Source organism: Solanum stenotomum, chromosome 9, assembly GCF_019186545.1.
Source record: "Solanum stenotomum isolate F172 chromosome 9, ASM1918654v1, whole genome shotgun sequence".
NCBI classification, from domain to species: Eukaryota; Viridiplantae; Streptophyta; class Magnoliopsida; order Solanales; family Solanaceae; genus Solanum; species Solanum stenotomum.
The window spans coordinates 4,868,566-4,890,352 of NC_064290.1; the positions used below are offsets into that span (position 1 = coordinate 4,868,566).

Sequence of the window (21,787 nt, forward strand, 5' to 3'; positions counted from 1 at the left end):
ACCAGGTGTGTGTCAAATCCTTCGAATGCCATGCAGTTTTTTAGGATCTGATGCGCTTACCAACATTTTAGAGAGTCCGAGCAACATAGGCATTCATTCATAGTCCTCTTATATTAAGAGGAGATTCCCGAGGAGAACGCACAATGAAGCACATTTAACAAATTGGAGACACCTGAACTCTTAATAATAACTCTTGTTACTGAAAGCCACACAAGTAAAATTGTCATCAATATTGCCTCAATGGCTAGGTGCAAAAATTCACCAAAATATGCAATTCTGTTACAATATGAAATGTTGCCTTCTATTCATAGACCAAAGGCTGCAAACAATGGATAATCCATTTTGGTTAGTAATATTCTAAAGGCTTTGACCTGTTAACCTTACATGTTCCGAACATCATCCTTTTGTCGGAGTTGCTTTAAGTTTGTTTACCTCCAGAAGTCAAAATAGTAGAAATAAGTAGAGAAAAACAGACATTGATTCGTTAAGTTGCTCAACTGTAGAGGGGTCTTACATTGTGTATGTTAGCACACACTAGCAGAGGATCAACCAGCTTTTACTTTATCCTTAGTACTTTCTGCATGACTGATGCTAAAAATACTACTTATTCCTCGTGTTTTGGAATGTCGCTCCAGTTCATCAATTCTGTTCTTAAGGAACTCAAGCTCTCTACTCAGCTCATCGTCTCGCTGCTTCAATGCCTATGAAAGCAAAACAAATTATGATTGAGTTTTGCATGGAAACAGAACATGGCGCTCTATGATTTCAGCACAAGAAAATCATTATTATGAATGTCGATATGCACCTCTAGTTCCTTCCTCCGAACTTCCTCCTTTCTAGCTTCAGATCTGGAACTTCTTTGCACCTCAAAGATAACGGCCACTCCAGCCACCTGAATAAACAGATAACAAAAGCATATTGATGGTGTTCTGCCTTGGTGGAAAAAAAGAGAAGACTGAACAAAGTAATTCATGCAAATCTCCACACTATACATGACTAGATAATTGGTGTGTGATGCACTGAAAGAATAGATCAGGTTAAGAGGAGCATCTACAATATTCTGCTGTAGATTAATTAAATCAGCACTGCACTTTTCAATCCTGTATCCGGTTAGGCTAAGGCAATTAGTCTTCAAATAGCAAATGTGTAGCGAACAAAAAGGAGAAGGAATAACAAAGATGATGCCACAACAGCCCTTCATGATGCTAACTTCACTCAACTCAACAAGTCATCTTGAGCAGTTGGAATTGAATGCATCAATTGCCATCTAGGATTTCTTTTAGAGCAATAGTAAATCTGTATTTGTAGTTAAATAAAGATGTATCTCCTTACTTTTAAGTGCAACATGGCTTCAATTAGTGATGCAGAGCTGTGCTTGATCTTTTTAGCACGTTACAAAATATATAATTGTTGCTAGTTGCACATACTACTCAGCATCTTCTTAATGCTGGCAATCTACAATACTATTTTTTACTGATAAAAATAGAATGTGTAGATTTTTGTATTCATACTTGGGGGCCATTTGATAACCCAACTAGACAAGTTTGATAACAGAAACATAAAATCATCCAATACCACGTCAAATGCTTTCAAACTTGAACATTGTAAAGGTTTCTAATCATTAGATATCACTTCCTTCATCCCAATTTTTTTGTTTAGTTTTCATTTGGCACAACTATTAAATTAAAATCGAAATATGAACAACTTGATATCTGTTAAGAAACAAGTGAGGTCATCCTATTAATTTGTGCAGCAAAATGGTGGATTAGATGAGTACCCCTGGTGTGGCCTAGAGGATAGTGAAGCTGGAATTAAGACCATAAGAGAACAAGGTTCAAATCCCAGTAGAAGCAAAAATATAGGCGATTTCTTCCTATCAGCCAAAACATCAGTGATCAGAGCTACTCTTTACATGTAGGGGTGAAAGAGTTGGTACCTGGCAAAATAATCAAGGTGCTTACAAGCTAACCTGAACACGCTCAAAATTTTGGTTACTACCATACACTGCCATGTAAGCAATATTTTTTTAGTGTACTGACCCCTAATCAAATTATTTGGACTCAGAAGAGGAAAACCTGTTTTATCTACAAATAGTGATCAAATTGGCATATTACCAGATCATGCCCATATTGCCACAACTATAGATATATTAATTTGAGAATAAACTTTAAAGGCCACTGTAACGATAGGCACATTTTGAACCGAGATCAGGTGTTCAATAGGTTGAACCCTTCGAAGAGGTATCTCAATTTTCTGGGTAAGTTTGAAGGGAGTCCATGTACTCAACCTAATTAAAACACTTACATTACCAATAACATAACAATATTAGACACATTAAGTCAACGTCTTTCACATTTTAGTGCACATACATAAAGAAGACAATTAGGCAGTACCACAAATTAAGATTATTTGAAGTACTTACGAATTAAGTGATTTATATTATTTTGTGAAACTTGAGCGGGGGATCTATCAGAAGCAGCCGATCTACCCGACAAAAGTGGAGGTAAGGTCTGCGCACATCCAACTCTTCCCAGAAGCCCATTTCAGGGATTACATTGGTATGTAGTTGGAGCAAAACTAATTTCAGACAGCCTTCAGTATTCAGATAGCACTTCTAGAAACTAGTGGGTTGAACAAGAACAAGCCCCTATTCTGAAGCATAACATGCCATGCCTTCTCATTGCATCTAGAATACCAGACTAAGTTCAGGATTACTGACCTTCCTGCTATGGTTTGCTATGAACATATGAATAGAATCGTGAGCTCTATCACAAGTGGAATAGGACATAAAAAGGGTGTTCTCATTAATAAACAAATCAGCATTTCGCAAAACATCACCATGATGATACATAATAATTATCCCAAATGAAAATAAATTTGATATGAAATATTTGTGTAACAGAACAAATAAAGGACCTAGAGACAACATTACCGAGAACACAAAGAGTTCACCTAGAAGATCAGCAGCAGCTTGAACGGCTTTATCTTCATTTAATGGGCGAATTGCCACATCAGTTGCATGACCATATATACGTCTTTGCAGTTTAGTTGACAATCTATGGTTTGCCTGCGGAAAAAAGAAGAAGAAAGAAATCAAATATGTTCATTGTCTATTAATTTCCAATTCTGATGATCTTCAGTTTCAATGCCCAAGAGAAAGAATCATCAACTGAGATCACACATTCAGAAAGATAATGCAACACTGAAACACACTAAAGTGCCATGGACATGACCAATATTGAGTGTGGTAACTAGTATATGGATGTCAATAAGCCGCGTCAATATAAATGCATTGAAGCACACAGCAAACAAAAGTAGCTCAAATAAAGCAGTCGCAATAATTGTTTTTTTATTCCTTCCAGCATACAGCTCTGCCCCAGCACAACTATAAGTTTAACCTACAAGAATGAATTAGTCTTTGCACTTATTTCGTCATCTTCAAATTTGTAAGCCATAACTTACTTCAACGTGGTCAATTTCCCATAGAATCACAACTTCTCATTCACTACTTCAATAGTCTTCCCTAGTCAAACATGATTTAAAAAACGTATTTATTTGCATCTTAGTTTCCATAATCAACTAAATACACTTAGAATCCTTTGATCTTTGCGACTTTTTACCATCAAAATATTTTTTTTAAATATCCCACACCATTAGGTAATTCCATCAGGATAATCAACTATTCATCTTCTTTTTTTTTTGATAAGATATCAACTATTCATCTACCTATAATCTTTGTAGCTCAGTTGATTAACTACTTAAACTATCACCTTGTTGGTGGTGAGGGTTCGATTACCCATTTTATAATCTCCTCCCCATTTCCCCTGACCCACCCACCCCCAAAAAAAAAACTTCAAATTCAGGTACTGAGCTCAGCCAAGCACAAACTTAGAGGATCTCACTAAATTCATAAAGGTTGTTTAACATTTCACATTTAATTTCACAAAAAAAAAATTCCATCTCTTTATATACCACAAAACCCCCATCTTTTTTCATATCATCACAAATTACCACTAGCTAAAACTCATACAACAGATACGCAAACAAAAACCCACAAATCAAAAATGATTTTTAGGGCAAAACTGAACCTGGGCAATGTTGATGATGAAATTTCGGAACCTGGGGTGGTATCCAGCCTCTTTCTTGATTCGATTACCGATAGGTTTACAGAAAGATTTGAGGGCAAGTGTGCCAAGCTTAAACACAGGTAATATCATCAGATCTCACTTCCCAAAACAAACAGAGAAATTTTTAGAGAGTTAAAAAAAAGTATTGAAGAAAACACAAAAGGGTTTTGATCACTCTGAAGCTCTCAATCATGAGAGTCTCTCTGAAAAGAAATAAAGTGTGTGATTGAGATAAAATATGTTTTAGAAACTTCTAAATTTAGAAATTCAAATTTTTAAATTTTTATACTACCTAAAATACTCATTAACAATTGAAAAAGTATATAAAGAAATTATGATTAAAAAAATGTGATTACGTTCGAAATTTTAATCATGCCATATAAATTGTAACGAATGGAATAAGGTTTATATATTTTATAGAGATAAGAGTCTGAAAAATACTCCAATTTTGATCGAATTTGTTGTTGCGATACTAAACTTTCATGAGGACTTATTACCTCCCTAAATTATTTAATACCGTATTTTATACATATATATTTGCCCACGTGGACATAAAAAATAATGCAAAATTATAAATAGTAATGTGTCCACGTGAACACATATATACCTTTAAAATGCACTATTAAATAGTTCATGGGGTAAAAAATACGGTATTAAATAGTCTAGGGAGGCAATATGTCCTCACGAAAGTTTAGTATCTAAACAACAAATCCGACCAAAGTTGGGGTATTTTTCAAACCCTTATCCCTATTTTATATGGAATTATGACATGATATCATAATATGGAATCATGAGATGAAATTGAAGTTTTGTTTGGACATGCTATATGAAATTTTTGTGTTATATATTTTCTCATACTCATAAAAATCTTATAAGTTGTAAAACTTTTAAAATAGCCCCAATTGTTTATTCAATCTTACCAAATAAATAAAAAATTATAAAATCGCATAATAAATTATTACAAAGCTATTTGTTTCTCACTTAAGTAACTATTTCATCAAACTTTAATTCAATGAAAAAAATTGAACATAAATTGTAGTGTACTAGTCTTTAATATAAACCTCCCACATAGTACGGACAATTTCCTTAATGTTGAACTTGCATATCTCGATCATGTGACTGAGAAGACGAACCAACATTGTTACTTTGAGCCATTTGTTGGTCAATATCATCCGCAACTATATTTTCATGCTCATAGACCGTACATATTTCATCAGTACTTTGGTATTCTCGCAAATAATTATATAACACTCCACAAGCTATGACAATTTTCACTTGTGTATCAATATCATAATGGTTCATGTCTTGTTTCAGTATTCTAAATCTAGTTTTCCAAACTCCAAAAGTCCGTTAACTCACATTGCGCAAAGATGAATGCCTATAATTAAACAGTTCTTTGGCATTTTGAGGCTCTCTTTCACTTCCTCGGTAATCTTGCAAATGATAGCGTAACCCTTTGTATGTAGCTAAAAATCCTTTATGTGTTTCGGAAACCAGCATCAACAACATAATATTTATCTACCAACAAACATTTTATAAAGAATTACTAAAAGCATATGTGACGTAAATGAGATAGCTTTGTGTAAATAAATAATATTTATTCTAAGGATGTAATTTAAAGTTACCATGTGGCGGAAATGGAAATTGTGACGTTGGTTCAACAAGTGCATTCTCAAGTACTTTACTATCATGTGCAGTACCTTCCCAAGCAGCAACAACAAAGGTAAATCACATATCAAAATCACAAGCACATAAGACATTTTGTGATGTTCTTTCTTTGCGATTACGATATGCTTGTTGCACCGCTTTAGAAACCTCTCCTTCTATATATGTTTCATCAATCGCACCAAACAATAGAAGTAATAAATTAAGTGTTGCAGTAAATAAACAGAACAAATTTATTACTCAACAATCGGTTGGTGTGAGTTAAAGTGACTATATGTTGGTGAGAATAATAAATTTTATGTCGGTGAAAATAATAAATTTTAAAAAGTAATGATGTGATTATAAATTTTATTTACATATATGAAAAAATGGTTAGCAGATATAAATGTGGGGTTGTTTTAACAAACTATAAATTTGTGGATCAATTTTTGTATTAAAATATCTCAAATCATGATATGGAATCAGCGTAAAATCGCATATCCAAACACTGATTCCATCTCACGATACCATATCGTGATATGGTATCGCATGGCCAACGCCTACTTATAAAAAGAATTAAACTTTTTTTAAAAAAGCATGTTAAAATAGAAATATAATTAAGTAATTTAAATTTTTTTAGCACATGTCACATTGCCTAAAATTTAGAAATCTATGTTTAAACAGATTTTATATTTTAATCCAACTTCGAAAATTGTATCTTTTTAGAACTTTAATATTTAAACTTAAATTTTAAAAAGAATTACCTTTCAATTCAAATCAAATGTAACCTAATAATATTGTATTAAAAGTAACAATATTAAAGAATATCAATCATATGAAATTATGATATGACTTGTGCTTGTTTGAGGAAAAGCAAAAATATTTTTTTTTAGTGAATAATTCAATCTTTTATGTTGAATCTAAAGTGAGGGTATAAGACTTTTGAGAACTTAAGCTATGGTGAGTACATATCATTTCGCAGATACATATCGGTAATGACGAAAAGATTCATTTTATGTAACGGTCAAGTTTGATGTGTTCGCATCGTTACCTTAATATTTTCTTCTCATTTTATCTTTATTATTGTTTAAAAAATCATATTTCATCTTTTATCTTACCTTTTCATAAAAATTCTACTCTATATCCTACTTTTCTTGTAGGTTTATCACTCAAATTATAGGTGTGTGGCATTATGTAACGAGAACGATATATTCTATCCAAACATTATATTCATTAAAACAATACAATATGATACGATACAATACTATACAATACAATACGTACATTATGAAGCAATACGTAACAACCATCTAAACAAAGTGTAAGTATATTGTATCTATATATGATTAGCAGGGATAAGGCGAAGATCAATCTTCTTATGCATTACAATTCCAGGCTTACCATTTGTATCAATATCCTCTTTTTTCATCCCACAGTTCCCAATCAAATGCATAAAGAAGATTTGACAATGCAAGTTCCGCAATTGCAACCCCAAGTGTAATCCCCGGACACCCTCTTCTTCCTGCTCCAAATGGAATTAACTCAAAGTCTTGTCCCTTAAAATCAATATTGTTATTTAGAAATCTCTTAGGAATAAATTCTTCTGAATTTTCCCATATTTTAGAATCTCTTCCTATAGCCCAAATATTAACATGAATTATGGCTCCGGGTTGAATTTCATACCCTTCTAGTGTGGACTTTTCAATTGATTTTCTTGGCAATAGAAGAGGAGTTGGTGGATACAATCTTAATGTCTCCTTTATTACTGCTTTGAGATAAAGGCATATTTTGGATGTCATCTTCATTCACAAAGCCTTTTTTTCCAACTAATGTTCTAATTTCTGATTGAACTTTCTTCATGGCTTTTGGATTCTTCATCAAAGCTGTCATTGCCCATACTATTGTAGATGCACTAGTGTCTGATCCAGCTACTAATACATTCTACAAAAAAATAGTTGACAATCATCAATTAATTAATCATGAAAAAGTCACATTAAATTTAACTTTTTAATTAGCATGACTCAAGACATATCCAACTTAAGTAGTCAGAGATATGAAAAGTGAGTTTAATAGTAAGAAATTTGTTATAGTTAAATGACTACTAAGTTATTCAGTACTCTCATATTTTCTATCGACTTATAAAATTCAAAACTCTTAGCAAACATTGGACTTAGAGGATGTGTACTAGCAAGTAGCATGAACTTACTCAAAGTGTTGTCTAAGCTGGATAATGGAGGAGGGTTATGAAAAGTTGAAAACAAATATAAAATTAGTTTAATTAATTAGGATGAATCTTCTTTAAGTCTCATTTGTTTGTAGGTAGGTTTAAGATATAAGAGATTACCATGTCAAGTGCTTTTATATCCTCCAAAGTAAGGTCAATTGGTGTTGATTTCTCTTTCTTCAAATGGAGCAAAAGATCAATAATGTCCCCTTCCATAGATTTTGGCCTATTGGGATTGAGATGTTGCTCAATGAGTTCTTTATAAAACTCATCCAAATCTTTGAAATTCTTATCGAGTCTATCTTTCAATCCAGTGAGTTTATCAATCCAATTTAAAGAAGGAAAAAAATCCGAGACAAAGAAGCTACCCAACAGTGCTTCAGCCTCAGCTAAAACTTCATCAAACCTCTCTTTTCATGTGCTTCTTCATCATACCTAATACCAAAAGCAACTCTACAAATAATTGTACTCGTTAATGAAATCAATATATTGCTCAAATTGGTGATTTGTGAAGTGGTAGCTTTTTGAGTTATTTTCTTAATCATTCTTGAAACTTCATCCACACGAATTGGACTAAACGATCGCACTTTCTTGAGACTAAATAAATGAATAACAAAAACTTTTCTCATTTCCCTTCAATAGTCATCATAAGGTGCAAAGCCAATATCATGACCATTGTAAGACAATTTTTGCTGACCAAGAAGAGAAGATCTACTACAAAATGCTAAATCTTGTTTCTTCATTATTTCTTTTGCTAATTTTGCTGAAGAAATTACAAACATTGGAGTAGAACCAAGTTTCAATGAGAAAATTTCTCCATATTTTTTGGAAAGTTTCCAAAAATAGAGATGAGGGGTTGAATTATCATATTGATGCAAATTTCCAATGATTGGTAAACCTGAAGGACCTGGTGGCAAAATGGTATTTCTGCTCATTTTGGTTTTGTGAAAAAGCAAAATGAGAATAATAGGAAGAGCTACTAAGAATTGTAAAGACTATTGCCTTGTATATAAATGGATTTTGGGTTAAAAGTTTCCTTTTTCAAATTTAATTTTTCGATTAAAGAGTTTATACTATTGTACATTAATTTAGAAATACATGTAACGTTTTACTCGTTTGTTTATCCAACTCAAATGTATGGAAAAGTATAAGCCATATTCAAATTGTTTTTTTTTAAGACTAAATAAATGATTTTTTCATTTTTGAATTCAAAAAGAGTTATGGTCCCCCACCCATGGATGAGTCGGAATTCCACGTAAAACACATGATATAAGTAAGTATTTATTTTTGGAACTTAGGTGTTTCGTCTAACAAGAAAGTAGATATTAAATTTAACGGTGCATTCTTGATTTAGTCCCTCCTAAAATTCTAATAAGTAAACATGCGATCTGTATTTCTCCGGAAACAATTTCTTCAAGGTAAGAATAAAGCTTACATACACTTTTTTTTTTCTTTTCACATTTCACTTATAAAATTTTACTGAATATGTTATTATTGTTGTTGCTCAATCTAAGTGAAGATATAACATGTTGGACAAGTTGAGAGAGAATCATATATTTTTTTCATTTCTTTTTCATAGTATAAAGACACTAAGATGCTACAACAATCATATTAGAGTAATTTGGTAAAATTAATAATGTTATCACTAGCCAATTAAAGATCATATTCTTGACAAAGGGCCACTGGGCCCATTTTTGTGGTGTATTTGCAAATGAAGATGCAACCACCTCAGATATTTTACAAAATTCTCTCCAATGAAGATTCTCATTCAATAAACTAAAACTCGTTCCCCGCAGTTAACCCGACCCAAGATCCAACTAAGTAAAATACCCCTCACCCAAACACCAATTCATATTTGTTATATTATAAAGATGTTTTAGAAATTATTAAACCAAGCTAGAATAAGCAAATTATAAAGTTGAGTTACACCTCTACACGAATGTCATGTATAAACTTCTGCTCAATGTCAATTGTTATACATGTACACATAAACTAACTTCAAAACTTTCTCAAATAACCAGACAAGAAGAAGATGAATTCCAAAAGCTAGTGGTATTTGGATAATGTAGCAAACAATCATGCATATATGTGGATACAAAGACATGTTTGTGGAGATCAGTAAGATGGTGAGAGGTAATGGTTTTTTAGAGATACCTCAAAGATTCAAATTGAAGATCAGTAAGGGTGCTGGCAATGTTGATGATAAAAGTTAGGAATACCTGGGGTTGACGCTGGCCTCACCTCCTTCTTTGCAGAAAGCTTTCAGGGCAAGTGTAATATGTGCAAGGATATGCGGAAGATGAAAGAAAACAAAAGATTAGGGTTAGAAGATAGACATAAGTAAAGGAAATAATGACTACATTAAAGCTAACACCTTCTATTATGAATCCAAAAAACAAGCACCAAATCTATAAGAAGAATGATTCCTCAAGAAAGCAATCCCATCAAAATCTAAAAGCAACTATGGCCTCAACTCTCTCAAGAGTATTCTCAATAACCTCATATCAAAGTAATCTCCAAAAAACGTTAAAATGGGGTACTCCCAACTATTTAGTGTTAGGAGACCGAAAAGGTCTATTACAAACTGGCATCTAAAAGTAATGCAAAATGGAGCAAACAAAGCATTCTGCCGGTAGTTCGCATTCAGACAACACGTGGCATACTTGGTCCGTCTGCAATACTGACAGGATGCACAACACCGAGTTGACTCCGGATAGACTGTCCGTTATAGCATACACTGTATGTATGTGGCATAGTGGATGCATGACTGGGCCTGGCAGTGTTTCAGCTTTCCTTTTCTACTGAGTACGGTCCCTGGTATGGGCCATATGTGACCTCCAACGACTGGGCTTGGCTCCATTCCGGTCGTGATTGCCTCTTCCCCCAACCTCTTTTCAGCTCCGGGTAGAGCCTTGTGCTTCCATGTTATCATGTTGTTAATCCCTTCATTCCGAGCACCCTCTTCGCCTTTGAGGTGGCGACTGGAAGTCCAGTCCTTCAACTCCTTAGCTAGGCTCGGTGTGAATATGAAAATATCCCTAGCTTAAACACTGGGTCTGGTAGTATCATTCTCACTTCCCAAACACTAGTTTGCCCATTTCTCCAAAGGAAAGCCCACAAGCGGGTGCTAGCATTTAAACTGCCACTAGAGATATTAGCAATTTTAATAATGATAGTGCTGAGAATTTAATAACTGAAACATATCTTCTATTCACTCTTGTTTACCAACAAAAATAATTCTGAAGTCCAATCTTGACTTATAAATAATCCATTTGGTTTATAAATAAACGGAAGGATGCATTATAAATAATCCATTTGGTTTTACCAATCTTGACTCCATGCCAGTCAGGCAAACGATCTTGGACTATGACAGAACCAAGCTCCATGCACTAGATATTTTGAATAATGAAAGGCATGTGCCACAAACATTGAACCAACTCAGAGTGTAGGTTTAGAGTATCAATAGTGTTTTCGCAAAGATAATACTAGCTTGCCAATCTCTTTGCCCTTGTTAGGATGTTATTTTTAAGTCAAGCTAGCTTTCAGAGAAGCTGTCCCACCAATTAAAAAGAACAAATTTTAAGAGGAAGAGAATTTTTCCGAGTATCTCTGCCAAGTGAGTCCAGAACATCTGCATGGCAAGAGAGGATTGTCTTCTTGTAGTATTTGACAGTCAGCTGAAGGCAAATAGTTTCTGCACTAACAATCCTATTTAGGCCATTCCTCACATAGTTCTGGTTATCATTCAAACAAGTCAAACATCCTACCTCGCCAATTATTGAGACTGCCAAACTAGAAATCAAAAAAATTAGCTAGGAGATCAAATTGACTTGATACAAGAAAGGAGAAGAGTTTGCACAGTAGGTGCATTTAATTGATGAAAAAGACAGAAGTTTGAACCCCGATCATCATAAAGCTTAGTAAGCCAAATATAAATATTAGAAGTAGTAGTTCTCATTTTTGTACCACTAACATCCCTACATTACAGACCAAACTTGAAACTTATATATTATAGAATGAGTCTGATGAATATCAACTCACATCATCATTTTTGTACCAGATAGGTCTAATAAAAATGCTTCACGAAATTCATCCAGAGAGGCACAGTTTTAAAATGCTTCTCATACAAATAAAGGTTCACTTGACGTTGATAACAAGTCAAAGTTGGAAATTAAACTGAAACATATACCTGATATTAGTAGCCTAAAAATTGAATAACGGCCAATGAAAGTCCAGAAATAACTCCATCGTTGTATCAAGGCAACAAACTAAGGATCACAGCAGCAGCATGATTCATGCATTGACTGTAGACAAAGGCTCAAAGACATTCCTTGGGACTAGTTGCTTCTAAAAAAGATGCAACAATGTAATTGAAGAGTTATTTCCAAGAAAGTATTTGTGGCAGCTAAGGCTGTAAATAGATAGCTTTAAAGTAAAACCAAGAAACAGTATCCATTAGCCTAGTGCTCTCTAGAGAGTCTGCATACCTTTCAAAACAACAGAGATCTTCGATGCAGCTCTATCCCACGGAGCCCATTCTTAATTCTGGAAAAAATCTTTATGGTAGAAAGAGGATGCTACTCAAAGCAACTCCTAACCAGAATATGCTTGTGAGTTGTCTAAATACTTGCTAGCTTCATCTCCTTCAGTAAGACCTGCAATTCACTATGCAGGCGTTCATTCTGAGGATGCGACGAGGACCCAGCCAGAAATTCATGCACTACTCCATCAACGTTGATCCAGCTACATCCTGGCTGCTTTACTACTCCTTTTTCCTTCATAGACAACCTCAGCCGTGAAATAGCACCCCAGTGATGATCAATGGCATATGTATTGGACAACATCACATAGCCAGCAGAATTGTTAGGGTCCACCTCAACAAGAATGGAGGAAATAACTCGGGCCAATTCCAATCTGTTATGCAGCACACAGCCACCAAGTAAAGCTCCCCATACAAAATTATTGGGTTTAAAAGGCATTGAGGTAGCAACTTGAAGTGCTTCCTCAACATAACCTACTCGAGCAAGGAGGTCAATATAGCTAGCATAATGTTCCAATCTAGGAGCAATTCTAAAACATTGGCTCATTTCCTTAAATATTTGACGGCCTTCTGCTGCCAGCCCAGTGTGACTGCAGGCACATAGCAAACCAAGGAACGTCCCAGCATTTGGACGCAAATTGAGGTCTAGCATTTGTGAGAAAAGTTTTAACGCCTCCTTACCTTTGCCATTTACTGCGAGACCCATGATCATCGCATTGAATGAAACAACATCTTTTACAACCAATTGGTCAAAAACATCCCCTGCTCTCTCTAAACTCCCGCATTTAGAGTACATATCTATCAAAGCAGTGGCAAGATTTGCATTTGAAAGTAAAAAGCTTTTTTGCCTACTACCTTTCATGTACTCATGAACCCACATACCAAGGTACAAATCACCAACTTGAGTACAAGCTGAGAGCACGCTAACCATTGTCACATGATTGGGGCAACAACAATTAAACTCCATCATTAACCGGAAAAGACATAAACCATCCAGAGCACAGCCGTTCTGTATGTACGCGCCTATCATAGCATTCCAAGGAAGCAAACTTCTCTTCCCATCACCAGAAATCTGTTCAAATATTTCCCTACTCTTATCAACCTTTCCCCACTTCCCATATAAGTAAACAAGAACAGTATTAACTGAGTCACATCCAGAACATCCCAAATCATACTGCTGAATTGAATACCAAAAATTCCCAATCCATTTCTCAATATTTAACATATCAAGTTTTGAACATGCAGATAAAACATTAATCATAGTATCATTTTCAGGGATCAAGCTCTTCTTTACCATACATAAAAACAAACCCAAAGCTTCTTCAGACAAACCAAACTTAGCATATCCAGAAATCAAAGAAGTCCAACAAACAACACCCTTGTCAGGCATTTCATCAAACACTTTACGCGCAGAATGTAACTCTTTCAAACCCCTAGCATAAACACTTAACAACCCATTACAGAGAGATGGGTCCTCACCAAATCCCAATTTCAAAACAAGGGTATGAACCTGTTGAACATAATATGAATTCCCAGAACGAGAACAAGCTTTAAGAAGAAAAGAAAAGGTCAATTCATTAGGCAAAAGGGACTGATCCCTCAACTTGTTAAATACCAAGAAAGCATCAGTAAAAATTCCTTCCTCACTAAATATTCTTATAATAGCGTTAAAGGGGAAAAGGTTGGGTCTTTTTAAGTGATGAAGTATACGAAGGGAAATATTTGATGGATACTGACCAATAAGGCGAGTAGCTATGAGGTTGTCTTGGTGAGCACCAATACGGAAAACCCGAGCATGGATTTGTTGAAGGTGATTACGGGAAATGCGACCTTTTAAGAGGTTGGAGAGAGATGAAGAATGGAGATGAGAAGTTGAAGAGAATGAGTGGGTGAAACTGAGGCAATAATGAGCTATGGAGTTGGATTTGATGGATTCAGTACGATAGAGGAGACTCTGCATGTTATTATCGGTCTAGCTCGAATTCACTGACCACCCTTTGCAGAATCCGGTACCGGTTTCTCACAAATTCCGGTGAAGGCGATGGATTTAGTACGATTGCAATCGCACAACAAAATGGTTCGAGTCTAGTTCTTCATTATTCAAGCGAGATTCTTTATCTCTTTTCATTTCTGTTGATGTAAAGTTAGATTAAAAGATTTTGATAAATTTTTAAAATAGTGCTCTATATATTATGCTTGTATATTACTATAAAATAGCAGAAATTAGTTATATATCATGTAACAAAACTAAGTGGGGAAAGAGAAAGAAACCTTGAAAACAGAAACAAATTCATATGCACTGTTGGTACAGATAGTCTGAAAGTACAATATGGTGATGGTGGTAGCAGATCATCAGAATACACCAATTTATGGTAGTTGCACAGTATAACAGAGTAAAACATACAATACACTAAATTTCATCTAAGCCTTCTCTCTTCTGGAGAGAGCAGAGAAGGTAGACACGAAAGCAAAGAAAATTAGAAGGTGACAAATGAAAGAAACAATTTGATCCTTGAACGTCTTCGTTTAACACCAGCAACTCCTGATTTGGTTACTGGGATTACTGCAGACAAAAGGAGCAACCTGGTCATAATCCAACTTCCATGACTTCAATAAACATTAACATCCATCCACAGCTGATCTTGCAAAAGCCTAATTGCCTCAGAAAAGACCTCTCCATCCTCATCGGCAAAGGGGGGAGCTAAGCTCCATCAGGATCTGTCAACCAAAATAAAAATGTGGATCAGAAACACAGTCTCTTCTCTTAACAGTGCCAGGGAAGAGGGTCATCATTATACTTTATGTTTGACAATGTCCAGCACACTTTATGTTTAACAATGTCTAACTTACAACATGCAAATCAACTATGGATGACAACTGGAGTTGCAAGATTGTGGTCCCTAAACCTCAAGGATTTGGGCTCCCGATGAATGTCTTTAGCTTAATGGTTTAATGCATAAGTCATGTTTAATTTGCACTCCTAACAAACAGAATGATAAAGCATGTCATATGACACATCATATTACAAGATGCTGAAAAATTAAAACTTGACACTCGTAGCAATTGCAGAATAAAACACTACACTTTCCTCATACTGATGCTCATGAACGACCAGCATCAAATTGTAGTCAAAGCAGCACTTCAAGAAGTTGCAGAATGCAAACAGTAAAATAGAACATTATACTCTTTAGTGATGACGCACATGAACTGACTGCAACACAACCAGTAGAACAATCGAGGTGTGCGCAAACTGACACGAACACCACTGATATCGAAAAATACAATTGAACCAACTGCAACACAGCTACCCACCCAAAAAAAAAAAAAGAACGTGAAAGATAGCAGGAAGAAGCACAACCCCAATGGTTGGCACCATCAATGTAAATATCATTCAGAAGCCTTTCAAGTAGTTCAAAAGAAAAAGAAAATCTTAGCTTTCTTATTATGAACAAACATCTTATTTTCCACATTTATGGACCAGTGTTTTGTCTCAAGCACCGGATAAACAAACAGATTCTATAATTGGACCTGCCTGCAACATACATGAGTAATAGCTGCACTTCACATGAAGTCATGCTCCGTATAGGTATGGCTGGAAGGAAGGTTGGAAATTAAGCATATGACCTCCATCGTGGGGTTGACTGATCCAATGCACAATAGAGTGAATTCTATGTGAACTGCAGTACAAACCCCTTTCCTGTGTGCTGGATGGCAAAGACGTCTGACAGATTTTTTCAAGGCCTAGGAAAGACTTAACAAACTTTCTAAAAGCTTATATCCCTCTTCTTCACTTCAAGTGTACATCTTGAATGAACTCAGAACATATCTGAGGAAAATTCTAGCACCCTTACCCACGACAGAGTGCAGAATTCAGAAAAGCTATAGTAATTTAACTCAGTAAAGAGGTACTCATCATAGACTTGGATACACAAGTTGCCAAAAGAAATATCGGCCTACCTCACACTCCCAGAAAATTCGTTGCAAATAGAAATGTAGATTGTGGTCCATCTTACATTGGATGTGTCCCACAATCCATTGATGGAACATGATATACTATCTATATTTCCTTGCCTTTCTACTAGCCAAAATTAAGCAACATTATTTTGATCCATCCCTCTGTCTATTTCAGTTGGATAGTTGTAGAAAAGGCTGGTGGAAGTTGAAGATGTATTTGGAATTGTTGCAGTTCTTAAGATTTGCGTGTTCCATGATTGAAAGAAGAGTTTTTTGGTGAACAATAATTTTCAAATATTTCTTCAACTTCAAAAAGTTCTTCCAACTCCTGTGATTTTCTTTATTAATTTGAAGGGAACACCTTATTTCAAAATAATAATAATACGTTCACTTTTTGCAAAAGATTTGTACAAACAAGAGCCCTAAAAGTTTTCCTCAAAAAACTAGGTGAAGTTCTTTGTCGCACTTTTCCAACCAAAAAGCCTCCTCCAACTAACAAAAACAGAACTTCAAAGCTACAGCTATGCAAGTTCTTTTGTATACAAAAAGAAGTATTTCAAAGGTTTTTCAGAATTATCCAAATGGAAAACAAATACCTCAGATCTTCAAACATACTTTAATCAAATTTAACTACTTCCGGTATCAAACCGAAAGTACTTCAGTCCCCTCATTTCGTCAAGACAGACAGCGCTCTAGATAGCAGTCAGGGTTTCATGGAGTATGGAGGCTATGTTGACAAATGTTATTATAACACCGTAAATAGCAAAAAGTAAAATTGCAGAAGTATTCATAACAATACTATTGGACAAAAAAAAAGTAAAGAAAAATAGTTTATTAGATGTCAGCTTTGTAAAGGGGCGAGATCTAGAAGTATTTATTTCATAGAATCACCCAAAAGTGTATATTAAATGGTTAATAGATTCATTAGCCCCCTTACAAAGATGACATGGCATCTAATAAATAATATTTCTTTTCTTTTCTTTGTCCAATAGTGTTGTTATGGATACTTTTGCCATTTAACTTTTTGCTATTTACGGCGATATAATAGCATTTGTCAACATAACCTCCATAGTTCATACTCCATGGAACCCTACACAGCTATCTGGAGCGCCACCTGTCTCGACGAAACGAGGGGGACTGAAGTGCTTCCGGTTTGATGCTGAGAAGTAGATAAATTTGATTAAAGTATGTACTTTGTAATTAATAGAGTTGTTAAATTTAACTAAACTTACTGTAGTCATGAATGGCGTTTCAAGTTCTATTGTAAAAGTCATATTTTGTAATTAATAGGATTGCTAATTCCCTAATTTTATGAATGGCCTTGTCATTTTTGTTGTAAAGGCCATATTTTGTCGTATTTTTGTAATTAATATATTTGTTAATTCCCTATTGTTAGACTAACAATAGTGATGAATGAAATTCGGCATTATATTGTTGTACTATGTAATCAATACATTTGCTAGCTCCCTGACTTCTCTTTTTTCTGTCTAGTGTTTAAGGTTTTCATTTTCCTTTTTATTACTTACTTGAGTTGAACATCTTTTGAAAACAGTCTCTCTACATCCACAAGGTAGGAGGTAAGGTTTGCGTACACTCTATCCTCCCAACACAATAATAGAAAAGACGAGGCATAAAGTTTCAATAAAGGGGTGTTCAATTATTTGCATAGTTTAATCCTAGGGTCTAAGAATGTAAATAAGTTGATCCCATTTAGACGTTCTAAGCTAGGGCCGAAATAGGTGAAAATGAGGTTGGCGATTGCATTTTTAAGTTAATTTTATTTGAAAACCTTTTGGTATTTGAGTTACTTATATCTATATAGCCCGACCCTAACGGATAAATAGTATTTCGTTTTGAGGGACACTTTTAGGTGATTCTTTGAAATAAAAGTACAGTTATGGTCTTGTTCTTGAAAAGAGAAATCTAAGGATAAGGTAATACAAGTAGCAAGACAATAGTAGTAAAGACGAGACATAAAAGTCAAAACATAAACTGAATGCATGCCTTATTTGATTGACTACTATCTATCTATGAAGCCTCTAAACTAAAAATTTGAGTACTGACTTGTTGCAATTTTAAGATTTGTGAGTGTTTCATGATTGGGAAGAGAGTTTTTTGGTGAACAATAGTTTTTAAATATTTCATCAATTTCACAAAGTTCTTCAAACATATGTGATTTTCTTTATTAATTTTGAACGGAACACCTCATTTCAAATAATAATAATATTACCTTCACTTTTTGAAAAAGATTTGCACAAACAAAATCCCTAAAAGTTTTCTCAAGAAACTGAGTGAAGTTCTTTCTCGCACTTTTTCAACCAAAAAGCCTCCTCCAAGTTCCAACTGACATAAACAGAACTTCAAAGCTACAGCTAGGCTAGTTCTTTTGTATATAAAAAAAGATTTCAAAGGTTATTCAGAATTATCCAAGGTAAAACCAGTAGGCTAAATTTGAAATGAATCACAACTTTTTTAGAACACTTTCTTCACAGCAGAAAGAGGGAATGAAACACCAAAAAACATTTTGAGATAAACAAAATTGAAAAAGCATGTTTGAGTTAAGGAAACATGATTCGTTTGCTAACTACTTATCCTTTTAGGGAACACAAAGAAACATCTACAGAATATTCGTGATAGACGGTCGAATGCTGATGGCACAGAAAAAGTGGGGAAATCACCAAATCACCCGGACATATTTTCAAGAGATATTCAGTGTAGAGAACAAAACGAAATACTATTAGAAAAGTACGCTGATAGTTGACACAGCAAGCATAGGACTTAACAAAATCTGAATTAGAAAGGGGACCGTAAATGTCCCCTTATGAACATTGAGACAGAACTTTGTTAATCTCAAAACATGGTGACCGTTTTTTATCATATTCGTGTGTGTGTGTGTGTGTGGTAACCAATTATAGGAAAGTAAAAGTTGCACTTATTTGATTATTAGTGACTCACAAAATCTTATAACAAGCATCTACGATCAGGACAAAAGCCTGAATTCGCATACTATAAGGTACGTGGCCTTGCAAGCATTGAACTATTACTTGCCAATCAAAGGCAATAACAAAGATAAATCCAAAGATGAGTAAACAATGACAACTCAAACCTATATACTCTTCCCTCCAAATAATATCAAATGAAACTTTTTTCTCATGTTTGGTAAGGAAAACAACCTTAATGACTACTCATCTCTACCTCCACGAGGTAGGGGTAAGGTGTATACACTCTACCAAACAAGCTCATAATAAACAAAATCACACTCATGAAACAAGTTCAAACGTAATTAACAGATCTAAATGAACACCAAAAGGACTACTTCACAAAAAATTAGGCAAATTGAAACGAGATAAACACAAAGGAAATAAATTGTTCAATCAGTTGCTCCATATTTCTAGAAAAAGTTCCCAACAGCATGAAATACGAATAGGTAAGATATCAAATGATGAGGAATCATACCATGATGTCATCATCCACTAGAGTTGGGCCGAGCCCCGCTAGAACTAGGCCGGTACACAAAGTTCACAGAATCAGCCTCGCTAAATCCCCTCCTCATTCGTTCATACCCACCTCCCGATTTCGGCCTACCGTTCTCTCCGTACCTATTAGGTGACGACCCAAGATATCCTTGATGATGATGATGCCCAGCCCCAACCTCCGGTCTACCTCTCACTCCCTGACCACCCTTCGCTACATCCGGCACCGGTTTCTCCTCCCTGCCTACAAATCCCGGTCTAAGATGTGGAGGCACGAACCGGTTCGACTTAGGCAAAGGCGATTGCAAAGGTGAAGGCGGATTCACAGGAGATGATGAAAGTGTGGGGGTGGTGGTGGGTCCGGCCCCAGTACGGCCTTGTGGACGAAGCGAAATAGAGTCCGATTCAGCTCCAGCTCGGATTTGATCCGGTGGGCTCGGGCTCTGTAACTTAGGTTGTTGCTGGATCGGAATAGGCTGGGTTTGTGGAATAGATATTGGCTTTGGAGTAGGCCGACTCAGAACAAGCATATGTCCATGGATACGAGAGTTGGAGATAATAGTCTTGTTACGACTATCGAACGACGACGATGAAGAAGAGTTTGATTTACCAGAGGTGGCGGAGTTAGGAGTAGTTTTCTTCTCGTAGATGTCGTTAAAGTTAAGGGAGGTATATTTATTGGTTCTTGCCATCCACCACCGCCGCGGCGTTCCGCCGTAAAAGGAGAGGAAAATGTAACTTCCGGTGATCGGGAAAAGAGAAGAAATGGTTTTTACGATCTCGTTTTTTGGAATCTGTGAAGAGAAAAAGGAAGGAAGGAATAAAGTGTAGGGATGTGCACGTTATATCGGTGGGACTTTGCTTATTAAGGACGATATGTGACGTGGCAATAATACTGATGTTGATTGGTTATGATGAAGTATCTAGATCTTATGGCACGTGTCATTTTTTCGTTTTCTTTTTTTTACTTTTAGGTGTTTGTGGCAATTTTGTTTTTCTCTTCTTTTTTAAAAATAAAAAATAAAAAAATAGAAACCATATTTTGGTTACGAATGAACACTTGGAGTCATTTATCTCGTTTTAGTCAACTTTTCTTTGTTCTTTTCGTTACGATTCATGACGAACTTGATACGAGGAATAAGCAATAATAATTTTGAGATACAATTATATTTTTTTTGCATTTGATTTTAGTATTAGTTAGATTCCAAATTATTTATCTATTATTTGTATCATATTAAGGAATAAAAAATGTGATGTGAATTCGTCGCTCTCAATTAGTTCAGGTGAGAGAGCGAATATATTCCATGTATATATAATAGGATAAAAATCTATAAGATAACTTTATCAGTATCAATTTCATATTTAATAACAAATAAACTGAGGTATATGTTTAATTCTATCTAGAGCGTTCGCCGAGGTTCTTTTAGGCATTTATATTGATATGACTATGATGGCTAGGAGAGTGTTTGGATAAGTTTCTAAGTTGATCAAATTAATGTATGATATTTTTTATTTATTTATATATTTGATAAATTAGTAAAAGTGAAATTATTTAAAAGTTAAAATCAATTAAAAAATCAAATTAACGATTAAATGTTTACTTATCATAGAAAAATTAAAGATATCACTTAAACAAAACAAGTGCATGTCATCATTTTTTTAAATAAAAAATCAGCACCTAATTATCAATTTCAACATTTATATTAATTAATCATATGTAGAAGAGTTTAAGAGGAAGCTGCTTTTCGCCATCACGTGTGCTTCTCTAGAGGGGTAAGTTGGTCTTTTCCAGTAGTGGTATTGGTCTTCTTCAACCCTCCATACG

At 34.9% G+C, this 21,787-nt stretch overlaps 3 protein-coding genes and 1 pseudogene across 4 annotated transcripts; all 4 read right to left on the bottom strand.

Annotated features, from left to right (window-relative positions):
• Nucleotides 1–210: 210 nt before the first annotated feature.
• Nucleotides 211–4,340, bottom strand: LOC125877037 (uncharacterized). Its single transcript, XM_049558340.1, has 4 exons — nt 4,089–4,340; nt 2,933–3,067; nt 806–892; nt 211–701 (listed from the first exon to the last, which is right to left on the bottom strand). Exons 1-4 carry the CDS (start codon nt 4,215–4,217, stop codon nt 546–548), a joined length of 507 nt encoding a protein of 168 aa, XP_049414297.1. The 5' UTR covers nt 4,218–4,340; the 3' UTR covers nt 211–545.
• Nucleotides 4,341–7,087: 2,747 nt separating this feature from the next.
• On the bottom strand, nt 7,088–8,852 carry LOC125876660 (cytochrome P450 71A1-like; annotated as a pseudogene).
• A 2,052-nt stretch (nt 8,853–10,904) lies between these two features.
• On the bottom strand, nt 10,905–14,624 carry LOC125877731 (putative pentatricopeptide repeat-containing protein At3g08820). Of its 2 annotated transcripts, XM_049558957.1 has the most exons (3): nt 12,483–14,624; nt 12,185–12,342; nt 10,905–11,787 (listed from the first exon to the last, which is right to left on the bottom strand). In XM_049558957.1, the coding sequence occupies exon 1, from the start codon at nt 14,493–14,495 to the stop codon at nt 12,615–12,617; it is 1,881 nt and encodes a 626-aa protein (XP_049414914.1). In that variant the 5' UTR covers nt 14,496–14,624; the 3' UTR covers nt 10,905–11,787; nt 12,185–12,342; nt 12,483–12,614. The 2 variants fall into 2 exon arrangements, with proteins under 2 accessions (XP_049414914.1, XP_049414913.1); XM_049558956.1 differs by lacking the exon at nt 12,185–12,342.
• A 183-nt stretch (nt 14,625–14,807) lies between these two features.
• On the bottom strand, nt 14,808–20,781 carry LOC125876450 (uncharacterized). Its single transcript, XM_049557638.1, has 2 exons — nt 19,946–20,781; nt 14,808–15,253 (listed from the first exon to the last, which is right to left on the bottom strand). The coding sequence occupies exon 1, from the start codon at nt 20,652–20,654 to the stop codon at nt 19,956–19,958; it is 699 nt and encodes a 232-aa protein (XP_049413595.1). The 5' UTR covers nt 20,655–20,781; the 3' UTR covers nt 14,808–15,253; nt 19,946–19,955.
• Nucleotides 20,782–21,787: the final 1,006 nt, after the last annotated feature.

What these genes read in the sequence shown, in the direction of transcription:
- LOC125877037 (XM_049558340.1), bottom strand. Translation starts at nt 4,217, where the DNA reads ATGATATTACCTGTGTTTAAGCTTGGCACACTTGCCCTCAAATCTTTC. An exon ending in TCATCATCAACATTGCCCAG is followed by an intron (nt 3,068 to 4,088) that starts GTTCAGTTTTGC and finishes TTTTTTCCGCAG; the next exon opens with GCAAACCATAGATTGTCAAC. An exon ending in GTGAACTCTTTGTGTTCTCG is followed by an intron (nt 893 to 2,932) that starts GTAATGTTGTCT and finishes CTGTTTATTCAG; the next exon opens with GTGGCTGGAGTGGCCGTTAT.
- LOC125877731 (XM_049558956.1), bottom strand. Translation starts at nt 14,495, where the DNA reads ATGCAGAGTCTCCTCTATCGTACTGAATCCATCAAATCCAACTCCATA.
- LOC125876450 (XM_049557638.1), bottom strand. Translation starts at nt 20,654, where the DNA reads ATGGCAAGAACCAATAAATATACCTCCCTTAACTTTAACGACATCTAC.